This window comes from Neoarius graeffei, chromosome 4 (genome assembly GCF_027579695.1).
Source record: "Neoarius graeffei isolate fNeoGra1 chromosome 4, fNeoGra1.pri, whole genome shotgun sequence".
Lineage (NCBI taxonomy): Eukaryota > Metazoa > Chordata > Actinopteri > Siluriformes > Ariidae > Neoarius > Neoarius graeffei.
Window position 1 is genome coordinate 105,717,900 of NC_083572.1, and position 27,011 is coordinate 105,744,910.

Here is a 27,011-nt window from a genome sequence, read left to right on the forward strand (position 1 = left end):
TCCCACAATGCATCACGAAAAGTAGTGTACAATGATGGTCACTAACCAAAGCAATATATCCCATCATGCATTGTGGTCGCGCTGAAAGAAATCAAATTAAAAGTCTCAAATGTGATTTAATAAAAGGCAGCAGCAAAGAAGAAAGTATTCAGCCTTGATTTAAAAGAACTGAAAGCTGCAGGTACTTTGTATTGATTAATGTGAGAAATGCGCTCAGTATAATATGGATTTATCACAAAAACGCATGCGTGTATTTATTATTTTGAAACCCACCAGCCGACTGATCCGGCACGTTTTAATTGTGCGACAGTAATGACGTAAATACCAGCGTGACGGACTAGTGTCCGAAAGCGTTTTTTCATTTTACCAATGAGCTCACTATATAGCCCTCTTTATAGTAATCCCCTATATAGGGAGTAGGGAGTAGTGAACGAGTGAGCGATTTCAGACACAGGGAACGTTGGCAGATGTCGGTCACTTTGATTTCCGCTGTATGTTTTAGTTCCATCCTACGATGTCTCGCACAGGTCTCAACGAATCTCGTTTATAGCCATCGCTTTGACATATGGACTGATATATTACAGAGCGTATTTCCAACACTCATAACTTGCTATAGCAGTGACAAAATAGCGATCAAAAATGCATTCCGATATTTAATAAAATGAGAAATAGAATTTTGATGATAAAAAAAATCCTTCAGTTCTCCTTTAAAATACAATGTAATATCACAGAAACGATACCCATGATATCCCCAAAAAGTATACTGCGATACAGTTTATTACAGTATTGACATGAAGATCAAAACAAAGGATTTATTCCCATGACGGTGTATATTTGTAGCTAATATTAGACCTGTGTTCATTGTGTACAAATTCTGAATCTAAAACCACACGTGAATATTTTTTGCCACTTCTCTGACTCCTCATGTGTGTCTCTCTCTCTCTTTCTCTCTCTGATAGACACTCCATCACAGAGGGTTCAGTTTATTCTGGGCACAGAGGAGGATGAGGAACACGTGGCTCATGAACTGTTCACTGAGTTGGATGAGATCTGTGTTAAAGACGGGAAAGACGCTGAGTGGAAGGAAACAGCCAGGTGACGATAGAGGCTGTATTACATTACAGGCATCTAGCAGACGCTCTTATCCAGATACAACATACCCAGACATAGGGAGCATCCCAGCCTGGGGAGCAGATGGGGGTTAGGTACCTTGCTTAAGGACACATCGCCATTCCTGCAGATCCAGGGAATTGAACCAGTGACCTTTTGGTCCCAAAGCTGTTTCTCTAACCATTAGGCCACGGATTCCCCACTATAAACACTGCAACTGCACTATAACAAACTATTTCACTACAAATGTTCGCATATAGTGAACTAAGTTCATATCCTCCTGCCTTTAGTGACAATGAATCAGAAGAAAAAAAAAATTCACTGTGTCATGTCCATGCAGGTTAGCATTCAGAGCATGCAGTACCATTAGGACTAATTACCATGCACCTGTTCCAGATTAGATTGCAATCACAGCGCACGCTTATAAAGACTCTCTAAACACACAGACTTAGTGAAGTGTACACGCTATACCTGGTGTCTCACATTACCAAGCCTTTGTATCTCATCTCATCTCATTATCTCTAGCCGCTTTATCCTGTTCTACAGGGTCGCAAGCAAGCTGGAGCCTATCCCAGCTGACTACGAGCAAAAGGCGGGGTACACCCTGGACAAGTCGCCAGGTCATCACAGGGCTGACACATAGACACAGACAACCATTCACACTCACATTCACACCTACGCTCAATTTAGAGTCACCAGTTAACCTAACCTGCATGTCTTTGGACTGTGGGGGAAACCGGAGCACCCGGAGGAAACCCACGCGGACACGGGGAGAACATGCAAACTCCGCACAGAAAGGCCCTCGCCGGCCACGGGGCTCGAACCCGGACCTTCTTGCTGTGAGGCGACAGCGCTAACCACTACACCACCATGCCACCTGCCTTTGTATCTGTGTATTGCTTTTCTGGTTTGGACTTTTTGTGTATTTAGACTCTGCCTTTCATCTTTGCCGCTGCCATTTTGTTTGTGCCTCATGTGACCATTACCCATTTCACGACCCTGCTTTTGTCTTAAGTTTTTGACCTGTTTGCCTGCCTGTTTGTAAATAAACACTCTTCCTCATCTGTAATTACATCCATCATTCACCTGCTTACATGACGCACTGAGCCATGCGCTCCTCTTGCCACCAGAGACAAACAATAAGTAATCAAGTCCGCAGTCGAGGTAACAATACGTGTTAACGCCATAAATAAAGCTTCAACAAGCCTCGCTTAGGTGTCGATCACTATCAATTATCGACAACGCTGATCAAAGGATCGATAAATGGCGAAATGAGTGCTGATAGCTCTAAACTTAACACCTTGTTAAAGCGTACCGGCAGCGTTTTTGTACTCCCTGCCCTGCCCAGCCCCATGGTGCGACATAAATGGCATCAGTAATTTCCAACACATGAATGAACTGAATGGTGAAGATTTAGAACACATAGCGAGTCAGTGGGTGGGACATTGACAACGATACACTGGTAACCTCTGTCATTTCCATAACAGATGAAGAAATCTTCATCTCCGTTTGTGATCCTTTAACTTAGTCAGTGAACTGCGATAGTGACTCGGGAGGAGAAATTCGTGATAAGGAGAATGTGGCTAAAATTTTACATATAATGTGAACGTTTGGTATGACAAGTACAGTGGTGCTTGAAAGTTTGTGAACCCTTTAGAATTTTCTATATTTCTGCATAAATATGACCTAAAACATCATCAGATTTTCACACAAGTCCTAAAAGTAGATAAAGAGAACCCAGTTAAACAAATGAGACAAAAATGTTATACTTGGTCATTTATTTATTGAGGAAAATGAGCCAATATTACATATCTGTGAGTGGCAAAAGTATGTGAACCTCTAGGATTAGCAGTTAATTTGAAGGTGAAATTAGAGTCAGGTGTTTTCAATCAATGGGATGACAATCAGGTGTGAGTGGGCACCCTGTTTTATTTAAAGAACAGGGATCTATCAAAGTCTGATCTTCACAACACATGTTTGTGGAAGTGTATCATGGCACGAACAAAGGAGATTTCTGAGGACCTCAGAAAAAGCATTGTTGATGCTCATCAGGCTGGAAAAGGTTACAAAGCCATCTCTAAAGAGTTTGGACTCCACCAATCCACAGTCAGACAGATTGTGTACAAATGGAGGAAATTCAAGACCATTGTTACCCTCGCCAGGAGTGGTCGACCAGCAAAGATCACTCCAAGAGCAAGGCATGTAATAGTCGGCGAGGTCACAAAGGGCCCCAGGGTAACTTCTAAGCAACTGAAGGCCTCTCTCACATTGGCTAATGTTAATATTCATGAGTCCAGCATCAGGAGAACACTGAACAACAATGATGTGCATGGCAGGGTTGCAAGGAGAAAGCCACTGCTCTCCAAAAAGAACATTGCTACTCATCTGCAGTTTGCTAAAGATAATGTGGACAAGCCAGAAGGCTATTGGAAAAAAAAATTGGACGGATGAGACCAAAATAGAACTTTTTGGTTTAAATGAGAAGCGTTATGTTTGGAGAAAGGAAAACACTGCATTCCAGCATAAGAACCTTATCCCGTCTGTGAAACATGGTGGTGGTAGTATCATGGTTTGGGCCTGTTTTGCTGCATCTGGGTCAGGACAGCTTGCCATCATTGATGGAACAATGAATTCTGAATTATACCAGCGAATTCTAAAGGAAAATGTCAGGACATCTGTCCATGAACTGAATCTGAAGAGAAGGTGGGTCATGCAGCAAGACAACGACCCTAAGCACACAAGTCGTTCTACCAAAGAATGGTTAAAGAAGAATAAAGTTAATGTTTTGGAATGGCCAAGTCAAAGTCCTGACCTTAATCCAATGGAAATGTTGTGGAAGGACCTGAAGCGAGCAGTTCATGTGAGGAAACCCACCAACATCCCAGAGTTGAAGCTGTTCTGTACGGAGGAATGGGCTAAAATTCCTCCAAGCTGGTGTGCAGGACTGATCAACAGTTACCGCAAACATTTAGTTGCAGTTATTGCTGCACAAGGGGGTCACACCAGATACTGAAAGCAAAGGTTCACATACTTTTGCCACTCACAGATATGTAATATTGGATCATTTTCCTCAATAAATAAATGACCAAGTATAATATTTTTGTCTCATTCGTTTAACTGGGTTCTCTTGATTTACTTTTAGGACTTGTGTGAAAATCTGATGATGTTTTAGGTCATATTTATGCAGAAATATAGAAAATTCTAAAGGGTTCACAAACTTTCAAGCACCACTGTAGGTCCATTTCAGTAATACAAACTTTTTGGTGGAAGGAACTATTTGGACGTCCACCAAGGAGTTTTTATAGCAGGGTTGCAGTGTGTGTTACATAACCCATCCATCCATCCATCCCTCCATTATCTCTAGCCGCTTTATCCTGTTCTACAGGGTCGCAGGCAAGCTGGAGCCTATCCCAGCTGACTACGGGCGAAAGGCGGGGTACACCCTGGACAAGTCGCCAGGTCATCACAGGGCTGACACATAGACACAGACAACCATTCACACTCACATTCACACCTACGGTCAATTTAGAGTCACCAGTTAACCTAACCTGCATGTCTTTGGACTGTGGGGGAAACCGGAGCACCCGGAGGAAACCCACGCGGACACGGGGAGAACATGCAAACTCCACACAGAAAGGCCCTCGCCAGCCCCGGGGCTCGAACCCGGACCTTCTTGCTGTGAGGCGACAGCGCTAACCACTACACCACCTGTGTTACATAACCCTCATTGTGCAAACCGTTATTCACTGCACAAGTCTCAGATGATTGATTCTGGTTGGTCAGTAGTGAAAGAAGGTTTATATTAATGTACTCAGTCTAATGTGTTAGCATTTCTATAGCAACAACTTACTCAAGGACGTGTTTGACACGTGCTCCACATAAAGTGATGTTCATGGACGTTCCACAACATTTAAGGGTAATTAGAAGTGGATAAAATCTGTGATGTTTCATTTATAGATGTGCTGTGACAGGAAAATATTCACTTTCAGGCTGAGAAGAGTAACCCCGCTTCATCACACCACCCCGTCACTCGGTCTTCTTTAAACCTGGACGCCAGTCCATGTCAAACCATCATCACGATATTTTTGTTTATGAATGTACATCCTGTAAGCGTCAGTGTGTATTTGTGTGTTTCAGGTGGCTAAAGTTCGAGGAGGATGTGGAGGATGGAGGTGAGAGGTGGAGTAAACCCTACGTAGCTACTCTGTCTCTGCACAGCCTGTTCGAGTTGCGCAGCTGCATCATCAACGGCACCGTCCTGCTGGACATGAGAGCCAACTGCATCGAGGAGATCGCCGGTCAGTCCTCAGCGCTAGGGTTACAGGTCATAGGTCAAAGGTCTGACACCAGACCTGTGGTTAAGTAAGAAATTTAAAGACGAATGCTGTATTTGACTTACCTAGTGACCCAACCACTTCATTTTTGACTTCGAGGTACAAAGTGGGAGATGCCTCCAAGGTCGGTCGTCTTTTGTTAGCAACAAGCTAGCCGGCTAACTGTACCAAGTAACTCCCTCTTTGGAGTCAGTGTTACAGATTTAACAAACTAATGTGTCTGTATGTATTGATCGAAAGTAAATACTCATACGTATATACAGTATAACACATTTAAAGCTAAGTAGTGCTGCTTTGCTTACTGTTGATGCTGTTAGCAGTGATGAAAAGAAGGACAAGTTACGGTCTTTAATCGAATGCAGTGTAAGATGCAAAAAGACAATTTGCTGCTGTGACTGTCTTGCTAATGTGGTTGCATCAACGAAACTGACTTCATGTTAGAACTGTTAAAAATGTTATCACGTTGTCTGTTATCACCCAAATGAGGATGGGTTCCCTTTTGAGTCTGGTTCCTCTCGAGGTTTCTTCCTCATGTCGTCTGAGGGAGTTTTTCCTTGCCACCGTTCGCCACAGGCTTGCTCACTGGGGATAGATTAGGGATTAAATTAGCTCATGTTTAAAGTCATTCTGTAAAGCTGCTTTGCGACAATGTCTATTGTTAAAAGCGCTATAAAAATAAACTTGACTTGACTTGGTTGGGTGCAGGCTTGTAGTATTCGAATCTGACTCATGCCCTAATTTTAAGGACTCGTGACTTGGACTTGAGCACTGATGACTCATGCTTTAACTGCAATCGGACTCTTAAATTGGAGAGGAGGACTCGGATTTTTCTTTATTTTTTGTAACATGCCATAATAATTTGCCATAAGGTATTTATATCTACATTAATTTTAATACTAATTTCATGCAAGAGAATGCACATTCACTTGTCCATACCATACGTCATGTTCAGGAACAAACTAACGTTAATGGCGCTAAAATGCCTGGAGAGAACGCACTGCTGTGTGTTCCATATGTAGAAGAACTATCGAGGAGACGACGGGGACGACCTCGAACTTCAATCGTCATTTGGCGAGACTCCACCCAGAGAAGGAAGTGACACGCTATGTTCATTGCTCTGTTGATAGTGGGTGGGGCTTGCTGGCTGAGCGATGAACTAGCTAGTGTTAACCCTCTCTCATGTTATTTGCCCTGTTGATAGTGGGCGGGGCTTGCTGAGCGATGAACAAGCTTTCTATTGCCCCTTTTCCACCAAATCAGTTCCAGGGCTGGTTCGGGGCCAGTGCTTAGTTTGGAACTGGGTTTTCTGTTTCCACTGACAAAGAACTGGCTCTGGGGCCAGAAAAACCGGTTCCAGGCTAGCACCAACTCTCTGCTGGGCCAGAGGAAAGAACCGCTTACGTCAGCGGGGGGGGCGGAGTTGTTAAGACCAACAACAATAACAAGACCACGAAAGATCGCCATTTTAAAGCGACGAGAAGCAGCAGCTGTACAAACGCAAAGTCATTTATTATTATTATTGCTGTTGCTGCTGCTTCTTCCATGCTGTTTTTGCTTCGATATTTGTGCCAAGGTTTATGCAAACGTAGCGACGTAACTGACGTATACAATGATGTAACTGACGTATACAGTGACGTAATGACGTGGCTTCCCTTAGCACCGCGAGCTATGGAAAAGCAAACTGGTTCTCAGCTGGCTCGCAAGTTGAACGAGTTGTGAACCAGCACCAGCACTGGCCCCGAACCAGCCCTGGAACTGATTTGGTGGAAAAGGGGTATATCTGGAGCCCGTTAACTAAAACGGGGCAGTCAAGCAGGAACGTTAGTCCAACACAGTAACAGAGACGCTTTCACACAAAGGCAGCAACAGACACCGTCAAATGGTGCGGGTGGAGCCTTGTTCTCGGACTCGACTCGAAATTTTCTTTAACGAACACTGGGAACTCGAGACTGGACTTGGACTTGAGGTTTAGTGACTCGACTACAACAGTGGTTGGGTGTAAACCAGGTTTTTTTTATTTCCAGTTCACATCCATCTGGTGATGTTTTGTGGTCAGAGTTGAAAGCATCTGCACTCAGTGTTTTGAATGTCTCATCTCATCTTATCATCTCTAGACGCTTTATCCTGTTCTACAGGGTCGCAGGCAAGCTGGAGCCTATCCCAGCTGACTACGGGCCAAAGGGGGTTTTGAATGTAATATTCAAAATGTGGCTGGGTTCAGTTTCTTCGAAGCCACTTTGTTCCAAAATGGCACACAAATGGAGCTGGTTTTAGTACAGAAGAGGAGTGCATGCAGTGGAGCTGACAGGTTCATTCTGATGGAAGCTGAAGTGAGAGACAGGAGTGTGTGGGCTTCCTGCGGACTCAGAATATTCTCAGCCTCACTTCACACGCATTCGCCTACGTGATAGACACATGCAAGAAATGGTATGATGTGTTAAAAACATCCTGTTATAGATACAAAGAGCAGGAATGAAAAAAGACCAAAAAAAAAAAGAAAATCACAGGAAGCATTTTAATTACATAAAAGTCTTAATACAAACACATCTGGATTATCCTGAGTCTATAATGTTGTGCTGATAAACAGAGTGAATACTATCTTTAGAGCTACACTTACTCCATTGAAAGTGTCACAATTAGGAAGCAAACTAATACTGTTATGATAAAGCTTTAATACCTGTGATTTTTTTTTTATTTATCCACATTAATGTTCTTTTGTTACAGATATTCAGCTCTATTTTACATTTCTTACACAATCCATATAAACAGCCAAGATTTTTAACACGTACTGTAGCTGAAACCTCAAACAGATCAGATCAGACAAAACTTTATTTATCCCCGAAGGGCAATTAGAAGGGCGAAGAGCGGTACATTAAAAAAAAAAGCAAGAAAATAAAATCACAAAAAGAATAAAATCACAAAAATGGGTGGGGGAAAAAAAGGCAGCAGATAAAATATGGCAAATAAATAAAATGAAGCGTGGATAAAATTAAAATGACAATATGATTAGAGTGACATAGTAGTTAAAGTGACAAGGTGATATTGTAATATTGCACATCAGGACATGTGATATTGCACTAGAGTATTGTACAGAAGACTTAAGTTATTGTAACTGTCTTTGACTTCTTAGAGTTCAGGAGGAGAATAACACTCGGAACAAAGGTTGCTCTCCTCCTCTGGGTCTTACAGGCCGGACAGCGGAACCTGCGACCAGATGGCAGCTGCTCAAATGCCGGGAACAAAGCATGAGTCGAGTCCTTAAAGGACCCATGGCATGGTGGTTTGTTGATGCTTTAAACGGGCTCGTGGAGGTTTCCGGATGTTATATCCGCAGCCTTTCTCGAAATGAACCCTCGGCACGTAGATATAGCCTCCTGGGAGAAAGCCCCATTTCAGCGCTTTTCCCAGTGCGTCGTTTTGCTAATGAGAAGCAGGAGGCGGGGAAGGGTAGAGGGTGTAACATGTCATTAATATTCATGACATGTAAACGTGTTACCTCTGATTGGCTAACAGCACTGTGACGCTACCTCCAGTGGGTCAGAACAAGCGGATGTGGGTGTCTTACTATGGCGAGAGAGAAGGAACAAACCGCGAAGGGAAAAATACCGCGCGCTGACGTCATTAAGGTGCGACGTGAGGAAATAAAATAAATTCAACAAATGTTTGGGTTTTTACTGAACAAACAAACAAATAAAATGAACGAGTGACTTAAAAAAAAGAATGTGGGTGTCTTTGTAAAAACTGTTTTGATTGGCTATTATAACAGCATGCTGCATGCTTTTTGGTTTTGTAGCGCAGAGTACCTGGCTAACTGCAGGAAGCGGTTAGCTGCACAGCTAATGTAGCCATTGCAAGGCTAACGCACCGATTTTAAAATACGGCAAAACATAAGCTCATAAGTTACAGTCAATTTCCAGACTAAACTCAGTTTAACAGAGCATGCTGCATGCTTTTTGGTTTTGTAGCGCAGAGTACCTGGCTAACTGCAGAAAGCGGTTAGCTGCACAGCTAATGTAGCCATTGCAAGGCTAACGTGGCACCGATTTTAAAACACGGCAAAACGACTTAACAGTTATACACTTACTTGTTCGGTGTTTGTGGCTGATGTGGCAGGGATGCTTGGTACGGACCCAGGCTTCAGTGACAGTTGATGTGCAAAACCTGCCCTGTACTGTCCCAAGTTGTGGAAACATTCCTCAGGAAAATGCTTCCGACAAACATACACCGTCTTAGGTAGACTCGACGGCGTATTATTGGAGTAAATAAAATTAAGCCACTGCGTCTTCAGGGGCTCTCCCGTCGGCAGTAAAAACAGACTCTCTTCTGTGTTGTCACATCCATGTACAGCGCAATTTCCATGTTTCGCTCACTTAGGTGATGCCATGTTGTTGTGTCCTCCCTCTATGGTCTCCTCACTACAACTGGGCGGGCAATCCATACAGTGGGTGGGAATCCAGAGGGGGGGCGTGGGGATCATCTCCCTTGCTGACGTAGTAAAGGGAAGAGTTTGTCAACGAGCCGTTTTGATGCGCCATTCTCAAATGTTGGGCATAGTTTGGTTTACACATTATGAAATTTCTAGCCACTGGGGTGACTTAAGAAGGTCAGAGGAACTCATTTTAACGTTAAAAAACCTCAGAAAGTGAAAATTTCATGCCACGGGACCTTTAAGAATTCGACGAGCCAGGCCACTAGCCTGCTGCTCGTACACAGTATTCAGGTGGCAAGCAGGAAGTCCAATAATCTTAGAACACACCATGACAATATTATGCAGGCGGTTCCTATCCTGTACAGCCTGGGTGCCCACTACGTCGATCGCGATCGACCGGTCGATCTCGAAGGCAGGGATGGTAGATCTCATGATTGATATGTAAATATTAATATATTTGTTATGAAATTAAAAAAAAAAAACGTCGTGGTCATTTTTACATGTAAACAAATTCGCTTTTTCCCTGAAGCGAAATGTCAGCCAAGCGCTGCGTCAAAAAAAATGTTACATTAGGTTACCATGACAACCAATAAAATGAAACTGCTGGTTTCAAAGATGCAGCGCCGTGATTTAGGAAACTTCCGAAACCTCGCCTCGGAGCTGGAGATGCAAGGGAGGGCGTTTGCGCAACTTAACAGTGCGCGCTACACTGAGCAGATTGAAATTCTCCAGTCAGAGTTTGAGAAGTGATTTCAAGACTTTGCTTTGCTCGAGCCACCAGCTACATTCATGTGCCACCCATTCAGGGAAGATACAGAGGTGGATTCCCTCGCCTCAAAAGTTGCGGCACTGTTTCAGCTGAACACGTCTGCCGTGCAAGACGAGATGCTGATGCTGCAGTCTGACATTGAGTTGAAGTCCAGGGCGCATGGGCCGTTTTGGAATTTACTCACGGAGGCGAAGTACCCGAACATGCGGCAATGTGCCACCTCCTTAACCGCATTGTTCGGCTCCACTTATTTGTGCGAGTCGGCCTTTTCGCATATGAAGATCATTAAGTCTAAATACCGCTCCAGTATGTCCGACGATCATCTCGAGGCCTGCTTGAGGCTCGCTACCAGCAGCTACTGTCCGGACTATGCAGCCCTCTCTGACTCCCTCCAGTGCCGATCATCATCGGATTAAGATCTGATTTAGGGCCTACATCAGTATGCTATGTATTAATGTTGTGCTGTTGCTAAGTTCCACGGTTAAAAAAAATAATAAAAAAAATATATAAAAGAAGGAAAAATGTTTTTATATAAAATTGTTGTAAATGTCAAATCTCTGTCTAGCAGGCTATACAAAAGTCAATTGATGTGAACAAAAATGCTTTGGGGTTTACAATGCCTGTCTGGATGCATTTAACTTTTTTTTTCTAAACATAGCCCTTTTTTTTTTTTACAGTGGGCTTGTTTCATGTTTACTTATTAGTAGTTTGCGGTTTATAAAAGTTAAGTGATTTGAACAAAAATACGTTTAGGAGTACAAAGCTTATGCATTTAACATAATTTGAATGTAAATTTCAGTCACCTTTTTGTATGCATGTTTGCATATTATTAAACAAATTGCATATGAATGTTTATAAATCAAAACAAGTGTCATTATTGTTATTATTATTATTATTATTAGTAGTAGTAGTAGTAGTAGCAGTACTAGTAGTCATAGTAGGCCTAGTAGTGGTAACAACCTAGTCCGAGTAGATCATATTAACATGGTCATTTTAAAAGTAGCTCGCGAATCAAAATATTGTGGGCACCCCTGCTGTACAGTAATGGAGTAATACCAACAGCATATAGAAAAAGCTAAAACACTTTCAATGAATGTATAATAGAATGTCAACAAGATGTTCTGACTGACAGAAAAAGAGTTCAGTTTCCTTAGTAGGTACATCCTCTGGTGGCACTTCCTCAGGATCCCTTCTATGTTGGAAGAGAACCTCAGTTGGCAGTCCAGAATGGTTCCCAGGTATTTATATTCCTCAACTGTCTCGACCGGAAAATCGTGGACCATAGTGGTGACAGCCGCAGCCAGTTCCCTTTGGCTGCTGGAGAAGGTCACCACCATCTCCTTAGTTTTACTAACATTCAACTCCAGGCAGGAAGAGTCACACGACTCTACGAACTGCTGAAGAGTAGGTCCATGATGGAGGGAAGGGCCGGACAGGAGGGACAGGAGAACTGTGTCATCAGCAAACTTAACCAGGTGACAGTTGGGGTACGTTGATCTGCACTCATCAGTGTACAGAATGAAGAGCAGCGGAGAAAGCACACAGCCTTGTGGGGAGCCAGTGGAGGTGGTGAGGAGATCAGACAGGTTATTGTTAATCTGGACACGTTGGGTTCGGTTAGTTAGAAAGTCCAGGATCCAGAGGATGAGCTGGCTGCTCGTGTTGCAGTTCCGGTGGAGTCTCTCTGCCAGAATATGCGGTTGCAGGGTATTAAAGGCCGAGGAGAAATCTGCAAACAGGAGTCTGGCGGAGGTATTGGGAAGCTCCAGGTGTCTGTGGATAGTGTCGATGATGAAGGCTTTGTCATCGTCGACACCTTTATGGCTTTGATATGCAAATTGGAGCGGATCAAGTTGTGAATTGGTCAGAGTGAGAGTGTACCGTGTATCTCTTGGTCGAGTTGAGTACACACAACCACAATCATGGGGAAGACTGCTGACTTGATAGTTGTCCCGAAGACGATCATCGACACCCTCCACAAGGAGGGTAAGCCACAGAAGGTCATTCCTGAAAAGGCTGGCTGGAAAAGGTGCACAAGCAACAGGGATGACCGCAGCCTTGATAGGATTGTCAAGAAAAGTCGATTCAAGAACTTGGGAGAGCTTTACAAGGAGCAGAATGAGGCTGGTGTCAGTGCATCAAGAGCCACCATGCACAGATGGCTTCAGGAAAGGAGCTACAACTGTCACATTCTTAATATCAAGCCAATGAACCAGAGACAATGTCAGAAGCGTCTTACCTGGGCTAAGGAGAGAAAGAACTGGACTGTTGCTCAGTGGTCCAAAGTCCTCTTTTCAGATGAAAGTAAATTTTCCATTTTATTTGGAAATCAAGGTCCAAGAGTCTGGAGGAAGAGTGGAGAGGCACAGAATCCAAGGAGTTTGAAGTCCAGTGTGAAGTTTCTGCACTCTGTCATGATTTGGGGTGCTGTGTCATCTACTGGTGTTGGTCCACTGTGTTTGATCAAGTCCAAAGTCAACGCAATATCTACCAGGAGATTTTAGAGCACTTCATGCTTCCCTCTGCTGACAAGCTTTATGGACATGCTGATTTCCTTTTCCAGCAGGACTTAGCACCTGCCCACAGTGCCAAAACTACGACCAAATGGTTTGCTGACCATGATATTACTGTGCTTGATTGGTCAGCCAACTCTCCTGACCTCAACCCCAGAGAGAATATATGGGCTATTGTCAAAAGGAAGATGAGGAACACCTGACCCAAAAATACAGACGAGCTGAAGGCCGCTATCAAAGCAACCTGGGCTTCAATAACATCTCAGCAGCGCCATAGGCTGATCGCCTCCATGCCACACCGCACTGATGCAGTAATTTGTGGTAAAGGAGCCTCAACCAAATATTGAGTGTATAAATGGACATACTTTTCAGAAGTTGGACATTTCTGTATTGTAAATCCTTTTCTGATTGATCTTAGGAAATATTCTAATAATTTGAGATACTGGATTTCTGATTTTCATGAGCTGTAAGCCATAAAGATGATTAAAATTAAAACAAAAAAAGGCCTGAAATATTTTACTTTGTGTGGAACGAATATAGAAAATAAGAAAGTTGACCTTTTTGAATTAAATTACGAGAAGAAATGAACTTTTTCACAATATTGTAATTTTTTTGAGATGCACTTGTACACTTGCTACATAGGGTATGGCAATGCCCTACCAAGCACAGGTTTATATCACTGCACTTGTTCTGAAAACTGGTTGTCAATGTGTTTTATGGTCAATGAGATTATTTCAACCGGTTCAGCATCATCAACATTTTTTATTACAGATAGTATTTAGTTCGTTTTGCGTGTACACTGCTGAAAATTTTAGCACCTCCATCACTGCTCCAGTCACTCCTGCTTTATGTTGGACACTGGATGAGATGTATTATTGGTGTGTGTGTGTGTGTGTGTGTGTGTGTGTGTGTATAGACATGGTGCTGGACCATCAGGAGGCAGCTCATGAGTTGGATGACAGCGTGAGAGTGAAGGTTCGAGAGGCTCTGCTGAAAAGGCATCACCACCAGAGTGATAAGAGGAGATCCAACCTGCTGCCCATGGTCAAATCTCTGACTGACTCTGGCAGGAAGCAGAGCGAACCCCACTGCCTGGACAAGACCGGTGAGACCTTCGTACATGCCTATATGTGTATACAGACACACTGGATGTCACACTGACTGACTGACACGCTCTCTGTGTTTTTGTCTCTCTCTGACAGGACATGTCACATCATCTCAGCCTCCTCCTTTAACTGCTGAAGTGAAAAACGGGGCAGGGCAGGATAACGGCCAAGTGGACCTCAGTAAGGTACCAGAACATGACTATGTATGTGTTATCCATTATGTATAGCCTGCACATCTTGTTTTAGATGGTCATTGTGGGTGTGGCTACTGCAGCTTGGGATGATCCCCAAGAATCTCACCAGTCTTTACATCTATAACATCACATCCCTGAGGTGTTTTATTCCCCTTATACCATAGCAGTTCACCAATGCCAATGACGATATACCGGATAAAGAAGAACGTGTCCAACTTATCATCCAGTTATAGGTACATTTAATGGTGATGTAAATCAGTGGCAGCTGGTGGTCTTTGAAAAGGGGAAGCTCAATTTTAGGTCTACGTAATATAATTAGTCAATTATTTGTCAATTTGTTGTTATTTATATGTGAATTCTGCCATGTTCAACTCTGACTCTGCCAAGTAAACTTAAGTGTGCACATGACCTTCAGGGTTCCTTGCTTTTCTCATGCCTGTTGTATGCCCTGTCAAAGTTGGCCAAATCTCCAAAACCCAGTTTTGACCCAGTAATCCATCTCTGGGATGGTCTCATTAAGAGACAAGGCCAACAGGACATTCTCTTGGCCAAAGCCCTCCCAGTTAACCAGTTTACTATGTCATACCCAGACAGCTGAAATGAACAATTTGCGTCTCGCTGACTTTTGAATTAAATCAATCTTGGGCATTGATCTGCTCTTTTGTTCAATTTTGAGCCTTTCCTTGTAAGGAAGCGCATCAAGATCAGGTCAACAACATTAGCAACGTTTGCCATTTCACACAGCTAACAGCGAGCTAGCTAGCTGGCTAGAGTTCCCTAGAAATAGGAACTGTATATTGGTAGGAAAAGAACGACAATGAGCAGCAGCTAGTCTCACGACTTCACTTGCCAACACACTGCATGGACTGAGCTTGAGTCCCTCTGATTGATGCGACGTATAATTTTAAAGCGCTGTCAGTCACATGACATACAAAAGAGATTTGAGGGTTCCTCCAATCATCCTAGAGAAGCCCAGTGTCCAGTCCTGCCTTACTGTGAGTGACTCTCCACAGACCCCCAGTGAAGCCAGGCATCCGGAAATTTCGTACATTTTAAAAGCATATTGTCCAATAAATGTCTGGCTTTGCTGCACTAAGATCAAAGCCCGTCCTGTAGTGTCATTAAACTACAGATACGCTGAGCATCAATGGGTTTTGAATGGGTCATGCTTCCACAGGCTTTTATGGGGAAAAATCATGTGATCAGATTATGAGGACCAGCGAGAAATAACTGCTGAATGAACTCGCCATAAAGCTGAGAACTTTCTGGTACAAAATATCGATTTGGATGGAATAAAAGAGAGTTAAGTTGTGTAAATGAGGTCATCACGAACTTTGTCACCTGGTGCGAACTGAACCACCTGCGCATCAACGCCAGCAAGACAAAGGAGGTGGTGATCGATTTCAGAAGGACAGTTTCCCAAATTGCACCAGTGAACATCCAGGGTTTGGACATCGAGATCGTGGAGGAGTACAAATACCTGGGTGTTCACTTCAACAACAAACTGGACTGGACTAACAACACAGATGTCCTGTACAAGAAGGGCCAAAGTCGTCTCCACCTGTTGAGAAGACTGAGGTCTTTTGGTGCGTGCAGGACACTGCTTAGGACTTTTTATGACTCTGTGGTAGCATCAGCGATTTTCTACGCTGTGGTCTTTTGGGGCTGTGGAAGTTCAGAGAGGGACAGGAAGAAACTTAATAAACTGGTCAGAAGGGCTGGCTCAGTCTTGGACTGTCCTCTGGACTCCATTGAGGTGGTGGGTGAGAGGAGGATGTTAGCCAAGCTGACATCAATCATGGATAACCCCTCTCACCCCCTACATGAGGCTGTGGGGGCTTTAAGCAGCTCATTTAGTAGACTGCTACACCCACGGTGTAAGAAGGAGAGATACCGCAGGTCATTCATACCTGCTGCTGTCAGACTGTATAACACCCACAACTTGTAACGTAGCACCAATAACCTGTTTGTCGTTTAATTTGCACTACTTTACCACTACTACCTCTGCCATCTCTCATTGATGCAATTATGTGCAATAATATAGGCCTTAAACTATTTTTATGCATACTATACTTTTCACGGTAGATAATGCAAATAGCCCTCTGTATTTAATCCTTCTTTTGTCGAATTTTTATTTCAGTTTTATTTGTTATCTGTTTGACATTTTCTTGCTACTGTAACACGTGAATTTCCCTGATGTGGGATGAATAAAGTGAATCTAATCTAATCTAATCTAAAATACGTATTTAACAGATGAATGTTTTGTGTGACCATTTTACAGGACGCTTGGAGCAGTCGCCTCTGGTGTAAATGCATTCTGTAGTGTTACCAATGCGTTAAATTGAACAAGCATGTTAATTTGTAGCTGTATGACTATCAGAGGTGCTGTTTTTGAAAATTAATCAACACCTCTAATCAAGACCTCTTCAGTGGGAAACATATTCTGTTCGGTTCTTGGTCCAGATTGAAAATCACTGGAATATTCCTTTTAAACAGGTTGTTCATTATAACCTACAGAAACAGACGTCATCATAGATTTAATGAGCTGTCTGGTCTTCTCAGGTGGACACACACTTCATGAAGAAGATCCCTACCGGGGCTGAAGCCTCTAACGTGCTGGTGGGAGAGCTGGACTTCCTGGAGAGACCCATCGTAGCGTTCATCCGACTTTCACCTGCGGTATTGCTAACAGGACTCACTGAAGTCCCCATACCAACGAGGTATGTGTGTATGCTTTAAGACAACAATCTTCCAACTGGAATTGCTGATCGTTTACTCGATGAATCGTTTGCTTTACAGGTTCATGTTCATTCTGCTCGGGCCGGATGGAAAAGCTCAGCAGTATCACGAGATTGGACGATCCATGGCTACTATTATGACCGATGAGGTACGATAAAGGCTTACAATCCAGGAAGTGATGACATCAGCACGTGATATGAGCATCTTTACATAATGTTCACGCATCCTATTCCTGCTTGTGGTTAGATTTTTCATGATGTAGCATATAAGGCTAAGAACAGGAGCGACCTGCTGGCTGGGATTGATGAGTTTTTGGATCAGGTGACTGTTTTGCCGCCTGGGGAGTGGGACCCTTCTATCCGCATCGAACCCCCAAAGAGTGTCCCCTCGCAGGTACGTATACACACACATACACACTCGTTAATGAGTAGTAGAGTCAACTAAGCTTGTTAGCTCATCTGACCATAAAGCCAATGAGCTGTTGCCATGGCGTGGTGTCCGTTGTCCACAATTCAGTTAAATCGTATCTCCTCCATCAGTTCTCCATGGATTTCCGTTCCGATTGTTTTGTTTGAAAGAACTCATCACTCCGCACAAAACTTCGCTGTTGTTTTGTCATTTTTTTGCTAATGAGTTAATAATTAGGCCACATTAATGAATTTTCCAGGCCTCTCAGTAGAATTGTATCTCCTCTCTCATTTCTCATCCGATTCCAGTTCAGATCAATGTTTTGGGTCGATCTTCCCTCAGGGAACAAAACTTGGTCATTGGTTTGTTGATTTTCCTGATGTAAACAATTTGTTTACAGCTTTATTTTCAGCTAAATCATATCTCCTCCGTCAGTTCTCCATGGATTTCTGTTCTGATTGTTTTGTTTGAAAGAACTCCTCACTCCGCACAAAACTTGGTCATTATATTGTCAAATTTTTTACTAATGAGTTAATAATTAGGCCAAATTAACGTATTTTCCAGGCCTCTCACTAGAATTGTATCTCCTTTCTCATTTATCATGCTGTGGGTGCATTTGGGTAATTGAGTGATCAATCTCATTAAATCAGTCTCATATTAAATTTGAAGGTTAATAAATAAATTGAATCAGTCTCATTTGAATCGTCTAAATTGAATCACTTCAAGTGAATCATTCAAGTGAATCATTCAAGTGAATCACTCAAAGTGAATCACTCAAATTATTATGATCACTTACCGCATTACATAACTTATATGCACCTTTCTGAATTCTTTGGGAGATTGGGGACTTCAAAGATTTTGTTAGACAGCAAATAAAGACACAGTTTTCTATAATAAATGAATTTATTATAACAAAGATAAAAAATGGATAATAGCAGATTGAAATATATACAAACAGTGAGGTGTGTGTGTGTGTGTGTGTGTGTGTGTGTGTGTGTGTGTAGATGTGTGTGTGTGTGTATATGTGTGTGTGTGTGAGAGAGAGAGAGAGAGAGACCTTGGGTGTGGCTTACAAAAGGATGGGCTCTTGTAGCGAACTCCACGTGTGTTTGTGGGAGAGGAGTTAAGGCCCAAGGACCCTACCTCGTGGAGTTAAAACAAAGGAAGGTGTGTGTGTGAGTGTGGGGGAAGGACTGCCACGTGTTGGAGACAAAAGGCTAGCTCTGTGTAGCTAACCAAAGGTGTGGTTTATCAGGCCTGGTGGGGCCTGATTAGCTTTGTGTTGCTAAGTAGACAAAGGAATTAGCCGTGTGTTTAGCTAACTCCACGTGGTGGAGGCCTTGTGATCCCTTGAGACAAATACAATTAGCCCTGGAGGCTAATGGAACAAAGAATTAGCCGTAGGCTAATTTCACTAGCTTATAACAATACTGAATCCACTGAAATCTTGATGCAGTCAAGATGTATAAGGAAATTAAGTATGTTAGTACAGAATAAAGAGAAGCATGCCCAGCCTATCTATTAAAAAATTGAGAGATTAAAACAAAACAGATCAATTCAATTCAACACGCTATGTGTCTACAGTGTAACAAAATCAACCTGGGTTTAAATTCACACTTTCAATAAAAGCAAGTTTCTAAGACTAGCTATAATTATGCCCATAAATGCCAGTCTTACTTAATATCTTGCTTATAGCAAGATCATGAAGAGATTTTCCGAGACTTTAGAGGTTCGTCGTTGTGGAGCACGTGAGTCGATTCCGTGAATCGATTCCGTTGAGCAGAGAACTTCTTGATCCGACGACTCGTGGCTCGTGGGAAGAAAAACTCTGATTAACAATGTGCACAGCGCTTCAATCAGGAGGAATTCTGGTCGCTCCTAATTATAAATTAATTGCTTTGAGCTGCAGTCGTACGTACTTAATGAATGAAACCGGTTGTAACTCACTGAGTTTAAAATCGCGCGATTCTGGATTTTTACCATGGCCAGTGGTAAACAAAGAAATCGCGGTGAATCATGGATCTTGCAAGAAAGAAAGAAAAAGAAAAGACGTCTTTATCTGGTTGGCTCGCGGAGCGAGCCTTCCTCTCTGTGTCCGTGTGGAATCACGGCGCCGAAAGAGGCGGAGCTAGGAGTTCCGGGATGGTTTATGCCTTCCTGTAGGATGTGACGTAGATGATCCCGCCCACGCGTGATGTAGGTCAACGCGGAAGTTGGCTGATGGGAAATGTAGTTTCTTAAAGAGACTGTGATGTACCTACAATGCGATTTCAGTTCTATTCTTTAAGTTCGTTTCTTAAGACACGTATTTTTAAGTATGTTACCTCGCTTGTTGACAGTTTCGGCGAACACTTCCGCCTTCTTCAAAACAGTCACCAGATGTCGAGTGGTGACGTGCCTTATCAGCTGATGTTACTCTATGGAGGCGTGAACGTCCCAGCACAGGACATAACAAAACTATTACATTTCATTTCCACGTCCACATATTTCCAATATAGAGGTACAATCTACAGACAAAAAGAGGGATTTGCAATGGGGGACCCACTATCTGCCACTCTATGCAACTTTTTTATGGAGGATCTGGAAACCCGAGCCATAGAAACAGCACCGGATGACTGCAAACCTATCTTCTGGAAAAGATACGTTGATGACATTCTTGAAATAACCAAAACAGGCCACACACAACAACTCACGGATCATTTAAACTCCATAGACAAAACAGGCAACATCAAATTCACACACGAAGAGGAAACGGACAAGACAATAGCATTTCTGGACCTAAAAATACACCACACAGAAGAAGGTAATATCAGAATTACAACATACAGAAAACCTACACATACCGACCAATATCTTCTCTGGACATCTGAACATCCCATAGCACATAAAATGTCAGTAATCAGAACACTATACGACCGAACACAGAACATCACGGAGGAGAAAGACAGACAGGAGGAGGAACAACACATCCAACAGGCATTAAAAAACTGCCAATATCCACCGTGGGCAATTCGAAAAGGAAAATCACAGACACAAAAAAAGGAAACAAACAAGAAAAAACACAGAAAAAACAAACCGGGGCTTTGTCACATTATCATACATAAAAGGAGTTACAGAACGCATCCAACGATCCATGAGGAAATACCACATCAACACCCCGGTCAAACCATACAAGAACCTCCAACAGCTGCTAGTTCACCCCAAAGATAAAATACAACTGGACAATAAATGCAATGTCATCTATGAAATCCCTTGCCGTTCATGTAATAAAGTCTATATTGGTGAAACGGGCAGATGCTTCCACACTCGCAGGAAAGAACACCAAATAGAATGTGAAAAAGAAACAACAAAAAGACTCACAAGATCCAAAAAAGAAAAAGCACACCAAGAAAACTTAAAATCAGCCATTTCAGACCACTGTAAACGACAAAATCATATTATGAATTGGGAAGAGGCCAGAGTCATTCGCGCTGAAGAGAATAGATATCAGCGTTGGATTTTAGAGGCAGTGGAGATACGAAAGCGTGCGCAGAGAACGATGAACCGGGATGAGGGAGCGTGCGCGCTGTCACACACCTGGAGCGCAGTCCTGGGGCAGCGACCTGACAGCAGGAGGCGTGGACTACCTGTCAAATTGGGCGGGACGTTCACGCCTCCATAGAGTAACATCAGCTGATAAGGCACGTCACCACTCGACATCTGGTGACTGTTTTGAAGAAGGCGGAAGTGTTCGCCGAAACTGTCAACAAGCGAGGTAACATCCTTAAAAATACGTGTCTTAAGAAACGAACTTAAAGAATAGTTATAATAATCAGACATAATGAATTTTGACTACGATTTCAGTTCTGATCGATGGTTTGGGTCGATCGTCCCTCAGGGAACAAAATTTAGTCCTTTGTTGATTTTCCTGTTGGAAGCAATTTATCGCGGAGGTTGGTCCTCTCTCACATCGTCACATTTCAGTTCTGTATGATGTTTTGGTCGTCATGGTTGTTTCGATGGCAGGCCAGATGAGCTACTCCATCCTTGACGTTCTGGTATGCAAGATCTAACCATCTGCTTGATTCATAAAATGCTGCTTGAAATTCACAAATTGACTTCCTTTGGCCTGACACGAATAAGGAACAACCACCCTATGTCATGCTGTTATAGGAAAATAATCAAGGTTTCCAAATGGTTAATTTACTTATTAAATAATGACAAGGGGTCATTTTTATTTTCTGTTTGTAGTTACATTTAATGTTGGGAAATTTTACTTCCTGGTATCACTTACGTTATAGCAGTAAATTATAGGGACTCCTCCCATAAACGTTAAATAAAATCACGTCTCCTTAAAGAAAATGTAAATTTGACCATATCAATGAATACACATTTTTACTGTTTTTTTATTATTGCCGAAAAGCTAATATGAGGGAAACTAACATTTCATTGAAGTACACTTATTCTAAGGTAATTAAAACAACAACAAAAAAAACTTTGTATGTTTTTAATTATTGTTAACAAAACCGCATGTCAAAAGTATTGGCGCCCCATGCATTTAGTACAACCCCGATTCCAAAAAAAAAAAGTTGGGACAAAGTACAAATTGTAAATAAAAATGGAATGCAATAATTTACAAATATCAAAAACTGATATTGTATTCACAATAGAGCATAGACAACATATCAAATGTCGAAAGTGAGACATTTTGAAATTTCATGCCAAATATTGGCTCATTTGAAATTTCATGACAGCAACACATCTCAAAAAAGTTAGGACAGGGGCAATACGAGGCTGGAAAAGTTAAAGGTACAAAAAAGGAACAGCTGGAGGACCAAATTGCAACTCATTAGGTCAATTGGCAATAGGTCATTAACATGACTGGGTATAAAAAGAGCATCTTGGAGTGGCAGCGGCTCTCAGAAGTAAAGATGGGAAGAGGATCACCAATCCCCCTAATTCTGCGCCGACAAATAGTGGAGCAGTATCAGAAAGGAGTTCGACAGTGTAAAATTGCAAAGAGTTTGAACATAGCATCATCTACAGTGCATAATATCATCAAAAGATTCAGAGAATCTGGAAGAATCTCTGTGCGTAAGGGTCAAGGCCGGAAAACCATACTGGGTGCCCGTGATCTTCGGGCCCTTAGACGGCACTGCATCACATACAGGCATGCTTCTGTATTGGAAATCACAAAATGGGCTCAGGAATATTTCCAGAGAACATTATCTGTGAACACAATTCACCGTGCCATCTGCTGTTGCCAGCTAAAACTCTATAGTTCAAAGAAGAAGCCATATCTAAACATGATCCAGAAGCGCAGACGTCTTCTCTGGGCCAAGGCTCATTTAAAATGGACTGTGGCAAAGTGGAAAACTGTTCTGTGGTCAGACGAATCAAAATTTGAAGTTCTTTATGGAAATCAGGGACGCCGTGTCATTCGGACTAAAGAGGAGAAGGACGACCCGAGTTGTTGTCAGCACTCAGTTCAGAAGCCTGCATCTCTGATGGTATGGGGTTGCATTAGTGCGTGTGGCATGGGCAGCTTACACATCTGGAAAGACAACATCAATGCTGAAAGGTATATCCAGGTTCTAGAGCAACATATGCTCCCATCCAGACGATGTCTCTTTCAGGGAAGACCTTGCATTTTCCAACATGACAATGCCAAACCACATACTGCATCAATTACAGCATCATGGCTGCGTAGAAGAAGGGTCCGGGTACTGAACTGGCCAGCCTGCAGTCCAGATCTTTCACCCATAGAAAACATTTGGCGCATCAGAAAACGGAAGATACGACAAAAAAGACCTAAGACAGTTGAGCAACTAGAATCCTACATTAGACAAGAATGGGTTAACATTCCTATCCCTAAACTTGAGCAACTTGTCTCCTCAGTCCCCAGACGTTTACAGGCTGTTGTAAAGAGAAAAGGGGATGTCTCACAGTGGGAAACATGGCCTTGTCCCAACTTTTTTGAGATGTGTTGTTGTCATGAAATTTAAAATCACCTAATTTTTCTCTTTAAATGATACATTTTCTCAGTTTAAACATTTGATATGTCATCTATGTTCTATTCTGAATAAAATATGGAATTTTGAAACTTCCACATCATTGCATTCCGTTTTTATTTACAATTTGTACTTTGTCCCAACTTTTTTGGAATCGGGCTTGTACTTTGTAACTGTCTCACTGTGTGTAGTCAGACTACTGATAAAGTGAATAGGAAGCCCTGTGGCGTGTAAATAAATAAAAAAATGTCACCAAGGTCACTGTCTGTCGCTAAGACGCACGCGTTTGAACTAAGTCGACGTAGTTTACATGCTTTCTGTTTTCTTCTTGGAATTTCATAACAATTGATTGTAGTTTTTATGTTTCACATATATTTATTGAGAAACATCTCATTCATCAGGTGACTCTGCATGACATTCACATGTTTCTTTAAGTATGAACATACAAGGAAATATCAGTGACATATATAAGGCCATTTACAGTACCCTTAACCAGACCCGCCTCTCCCCCATTCTCCCCCCATTCTTAATTGCATCTCAATAGATGACTTGCAACCGTGTGATCAAAATGTGCTACATCATGAGCGTCCACCATGATGGTGGATAAACAAAGCAACCAGGATGGCAGCCGCTGAAAGCATGTCTGTAAACAATGCTGAATTTTCTCAGTATCACCATGATTTGAACAGTCGAGCAAAGATTCGATACAAAGAGAAGATAGATATGTGTGAGTTTTGACCCATATTATTTAAAAAAGTCAGACTTTTCTGAAGATAAGATGTTTCTACTGACCATCGAGTATCCAGATGTCATGTTCTATCTGGTTTGGCTGACTTCGTGGGTCGACAAATCTCAAGTCAAGACTTAAAAGTCCATGGAAGCTTCTAACTTTTTCGTTTCTGGATGGGTAAAGACCTTATTAATTACACCAGTCAACGATGACAAAGCAGTTGTACTTGCAAGAGTAAGTTAGGGCCTCTTTTGCGTTTAGTTTACGTCGATGTGTAAACAACAGACGAAGTGTGAAATTTTGACGTCTCTAGCTTTATAGCTCACAAATCACATTTCAATTTATTTCAGGTATAATTTTCCGGGCGCTCCTAGAAGCGAAATGGTAATACACGTGTTAAAATTATAACAACGACTGAGTGAACCATGACAAGAGAACACTCATTTTATAGTAAAATTCTAGCAACACGAAATAAAATTCTTCCATGATATTATCGAAAGAGGTTTTCAATTTCAGCTGAGATAAAATGATCACTGCAAACATGAGCTGTTTTGGTTTTAGCCTCTGTTAGATCAGCCCTGCCGATGTCGTTTAGCCGCGCTCGTCTCCTCTCCGTACTAAGCCTCAGAGTTTCTTTGCCCTCTTTCCGAATCACGGACGGAATTCTAAAAAATCGGAACGTGCCACTGTCATGAGTACTGTTGTGAACACAACCATATACAACACAAAGATATGGCATTGCTAAAAGAACGCTTAAAGCAGCAGAAAAACAGAGTTGCGTACGTGTGACTGTTTTGTATGGAATGTCGCTTGACCCCGCATTTGTATACAGTGGTGCTTGGAAGTTTGTGAACCCTTGAGAATTTTCTATATTTCTGCATAAATATGACCGAAAACATCATCAGATTTTCACACAAGTCCTAAAAGTAGATAAAGAGAACCCAGTTAAACAAATGAGACAAAAATATTATACTTGGTCATTTATTTATTGAGGAAAATGATCCAATATTACATATCTGTGAGTGGCAAAAGTATGTGAACCTCTAGGATTAGCAGTTAATTTGAAAGTGAAATTAGAATCAGGTGTTTTCAATCAATGGGATGACAATCAGGTGTGAGTGGGCACCCTGTTTTATTTAAAGAACAGGGATCTATCAAAGTCTGATCTTCACAACACATGTTTGTGGAAGTGTATCATGGCACGAACAAAGGAGATTTCTGAGGACCTCAGAAAAAGCGTTGTTGATGCTCATCAGGCTGGAAAAGGTTACAAAACCATCTCTAAAGAGTTTGGACTCCACCAATCCACAGTCAGACAGATTGTGTACAAGTGGAGGAAATTCAAGACCATTGTTACCCTCCCCAGGAGTGGTCGACCAACAAAGCTCACTCCAAGAGCAAGGTGTGTAATAGTCGGCGAGATCACAAAGGACCCCAGGGTAACTTCTAAGCAACTGAAGGCCTCTCTCACATTGGCTAATGTTCATGTTCGTGAGTCCACCATCAGGAGAACACTGAACAACAATGGTGTGCATGGCAGGGTTGCAAGGAGAAAGCCACTGCTCTCCAAAAAGAACATTGCTGCTCATCTGCAGTTTGCTAAAGATCACGTGGACAAGCCAGAAGGCTATTAGAAAAATGTTTTGTGGATGGATGAGACCAAAATAGAACTTTTTGGTTTAAATGAGAAGTGTTATGTTTGGAGAAAGGAAAACACTGCATTCCAGCATAAGAACCTTATCCCATCTGTGAAACATGGTGGTGGTAGTATCATGGTTCGGGCCTGTTTTGCTGCATCTGGGCCAGGACGGCTTGCCATCATTGATGGAACAATGAATTCTGAATTATACCAGCAAATTCTAAAGGAAAATGTCAGGACATCTGTCCATGAACTGAATCTCAAGAGAAGGTGGGTCATGCAGCAAGACAACGACCCTAAGCACACAAGTCGTTCTAACAAAGAATGGTTAAAGAAGAATAAAGTTAATGTTTTGGAATGGCCAAGTCAAAGTCCTGACCTTAATCCAATTGAAATGTTGTGGAAGGACCTGAAGCGAGCAGTTCATGTGAGGAAACCCACCAACATCCCAGAGTTGAAGCTGTTCTGTACGGAGGAATGGGCTAAAATTCCTCCAAGCTGGTGTGCAGGACTGATCAACAGTTACCGCAAACGTTTAGTTGCAGTTATTGCTGCACAAGGGGGTCACACCAGATACTGAAAGCAAAGGTTCACATACTTTTGCCACTCACAGATATGTAATATTGGATCATTTTCCTCAATAAATAAATGACCAGGTATAATATTTTTGTCTCATTTGTTTAACTGGGTTCTCTTTATCTACTTTTAGGACTTGTGTGAAAATCTGATGATGTTTTAGGTCATTGTGGCAGCGGGGGCGTGGTCAAGCGCCGGTCTGTGACAGGAGGGCGGAGTCAGGGAAGGTAAGTGGCAGAATCACGTCACCTGAGAGCAATTAACCTGTTTGTGTGTCTTCCCAGTGACTGCGCCCTATATCAGGAGGGAGAGCGAGAGCAGAAGGAGCTCAGCCCTGAACCAGACGCCGGTTGTGTGTCTGTGAATGTCATTGTTATACTGAAAAGTGTGGCAATAAAGCCATTTATAAAACCTGATCTCTGTCCTGCCGTCCTCTGTGCTCCACCCACACGTAGGGTCTCTTACAGTGGTGCC

General features: G+C 42.4%; 1 protein-coding gene across 1 annotated transcript in view; it reads left to right on the top strand.

Annotated features, from left to right (window-relative positions):
- The window catches only part of slc4a8 (solute carrier family 4 member 8), a 111,820-nt gene that overhangs the window by 50,245 nt on the left and 34,564 nt on the right, over window positions 1-27,011 (top strand). Inside the window, exons 4-10 of the mRNA XM_060920120.1 lie at window positions 960-1,095; window positions 5,248-5,408; window positions 14,072-14,260; window positions 14,358-14,446; window positions 17,018-17,175; window positions 17,255-17,342; window positions 17,441-17,587. Coding sequence (XP_060776103.1) covers window positions 960-1,095; window positions 5,248-5,408; window positions 14,072-14,260; window positions 14,358-14,446; window positions 17,018-17,175; window positions 17,255-17,342; window positions 17,441-17,587 — 968 coding nt within the window. The remainder of the gene's footprint in view (window positions 1-959; window positions 1,096-5,247; window positions 5,409-14,071; window positions 14,261-14,357; window positions 14,447-17,017; window positions 17,176-17,254; window positions 17,343-17,440; window positions 17,588-27,011) is intronic.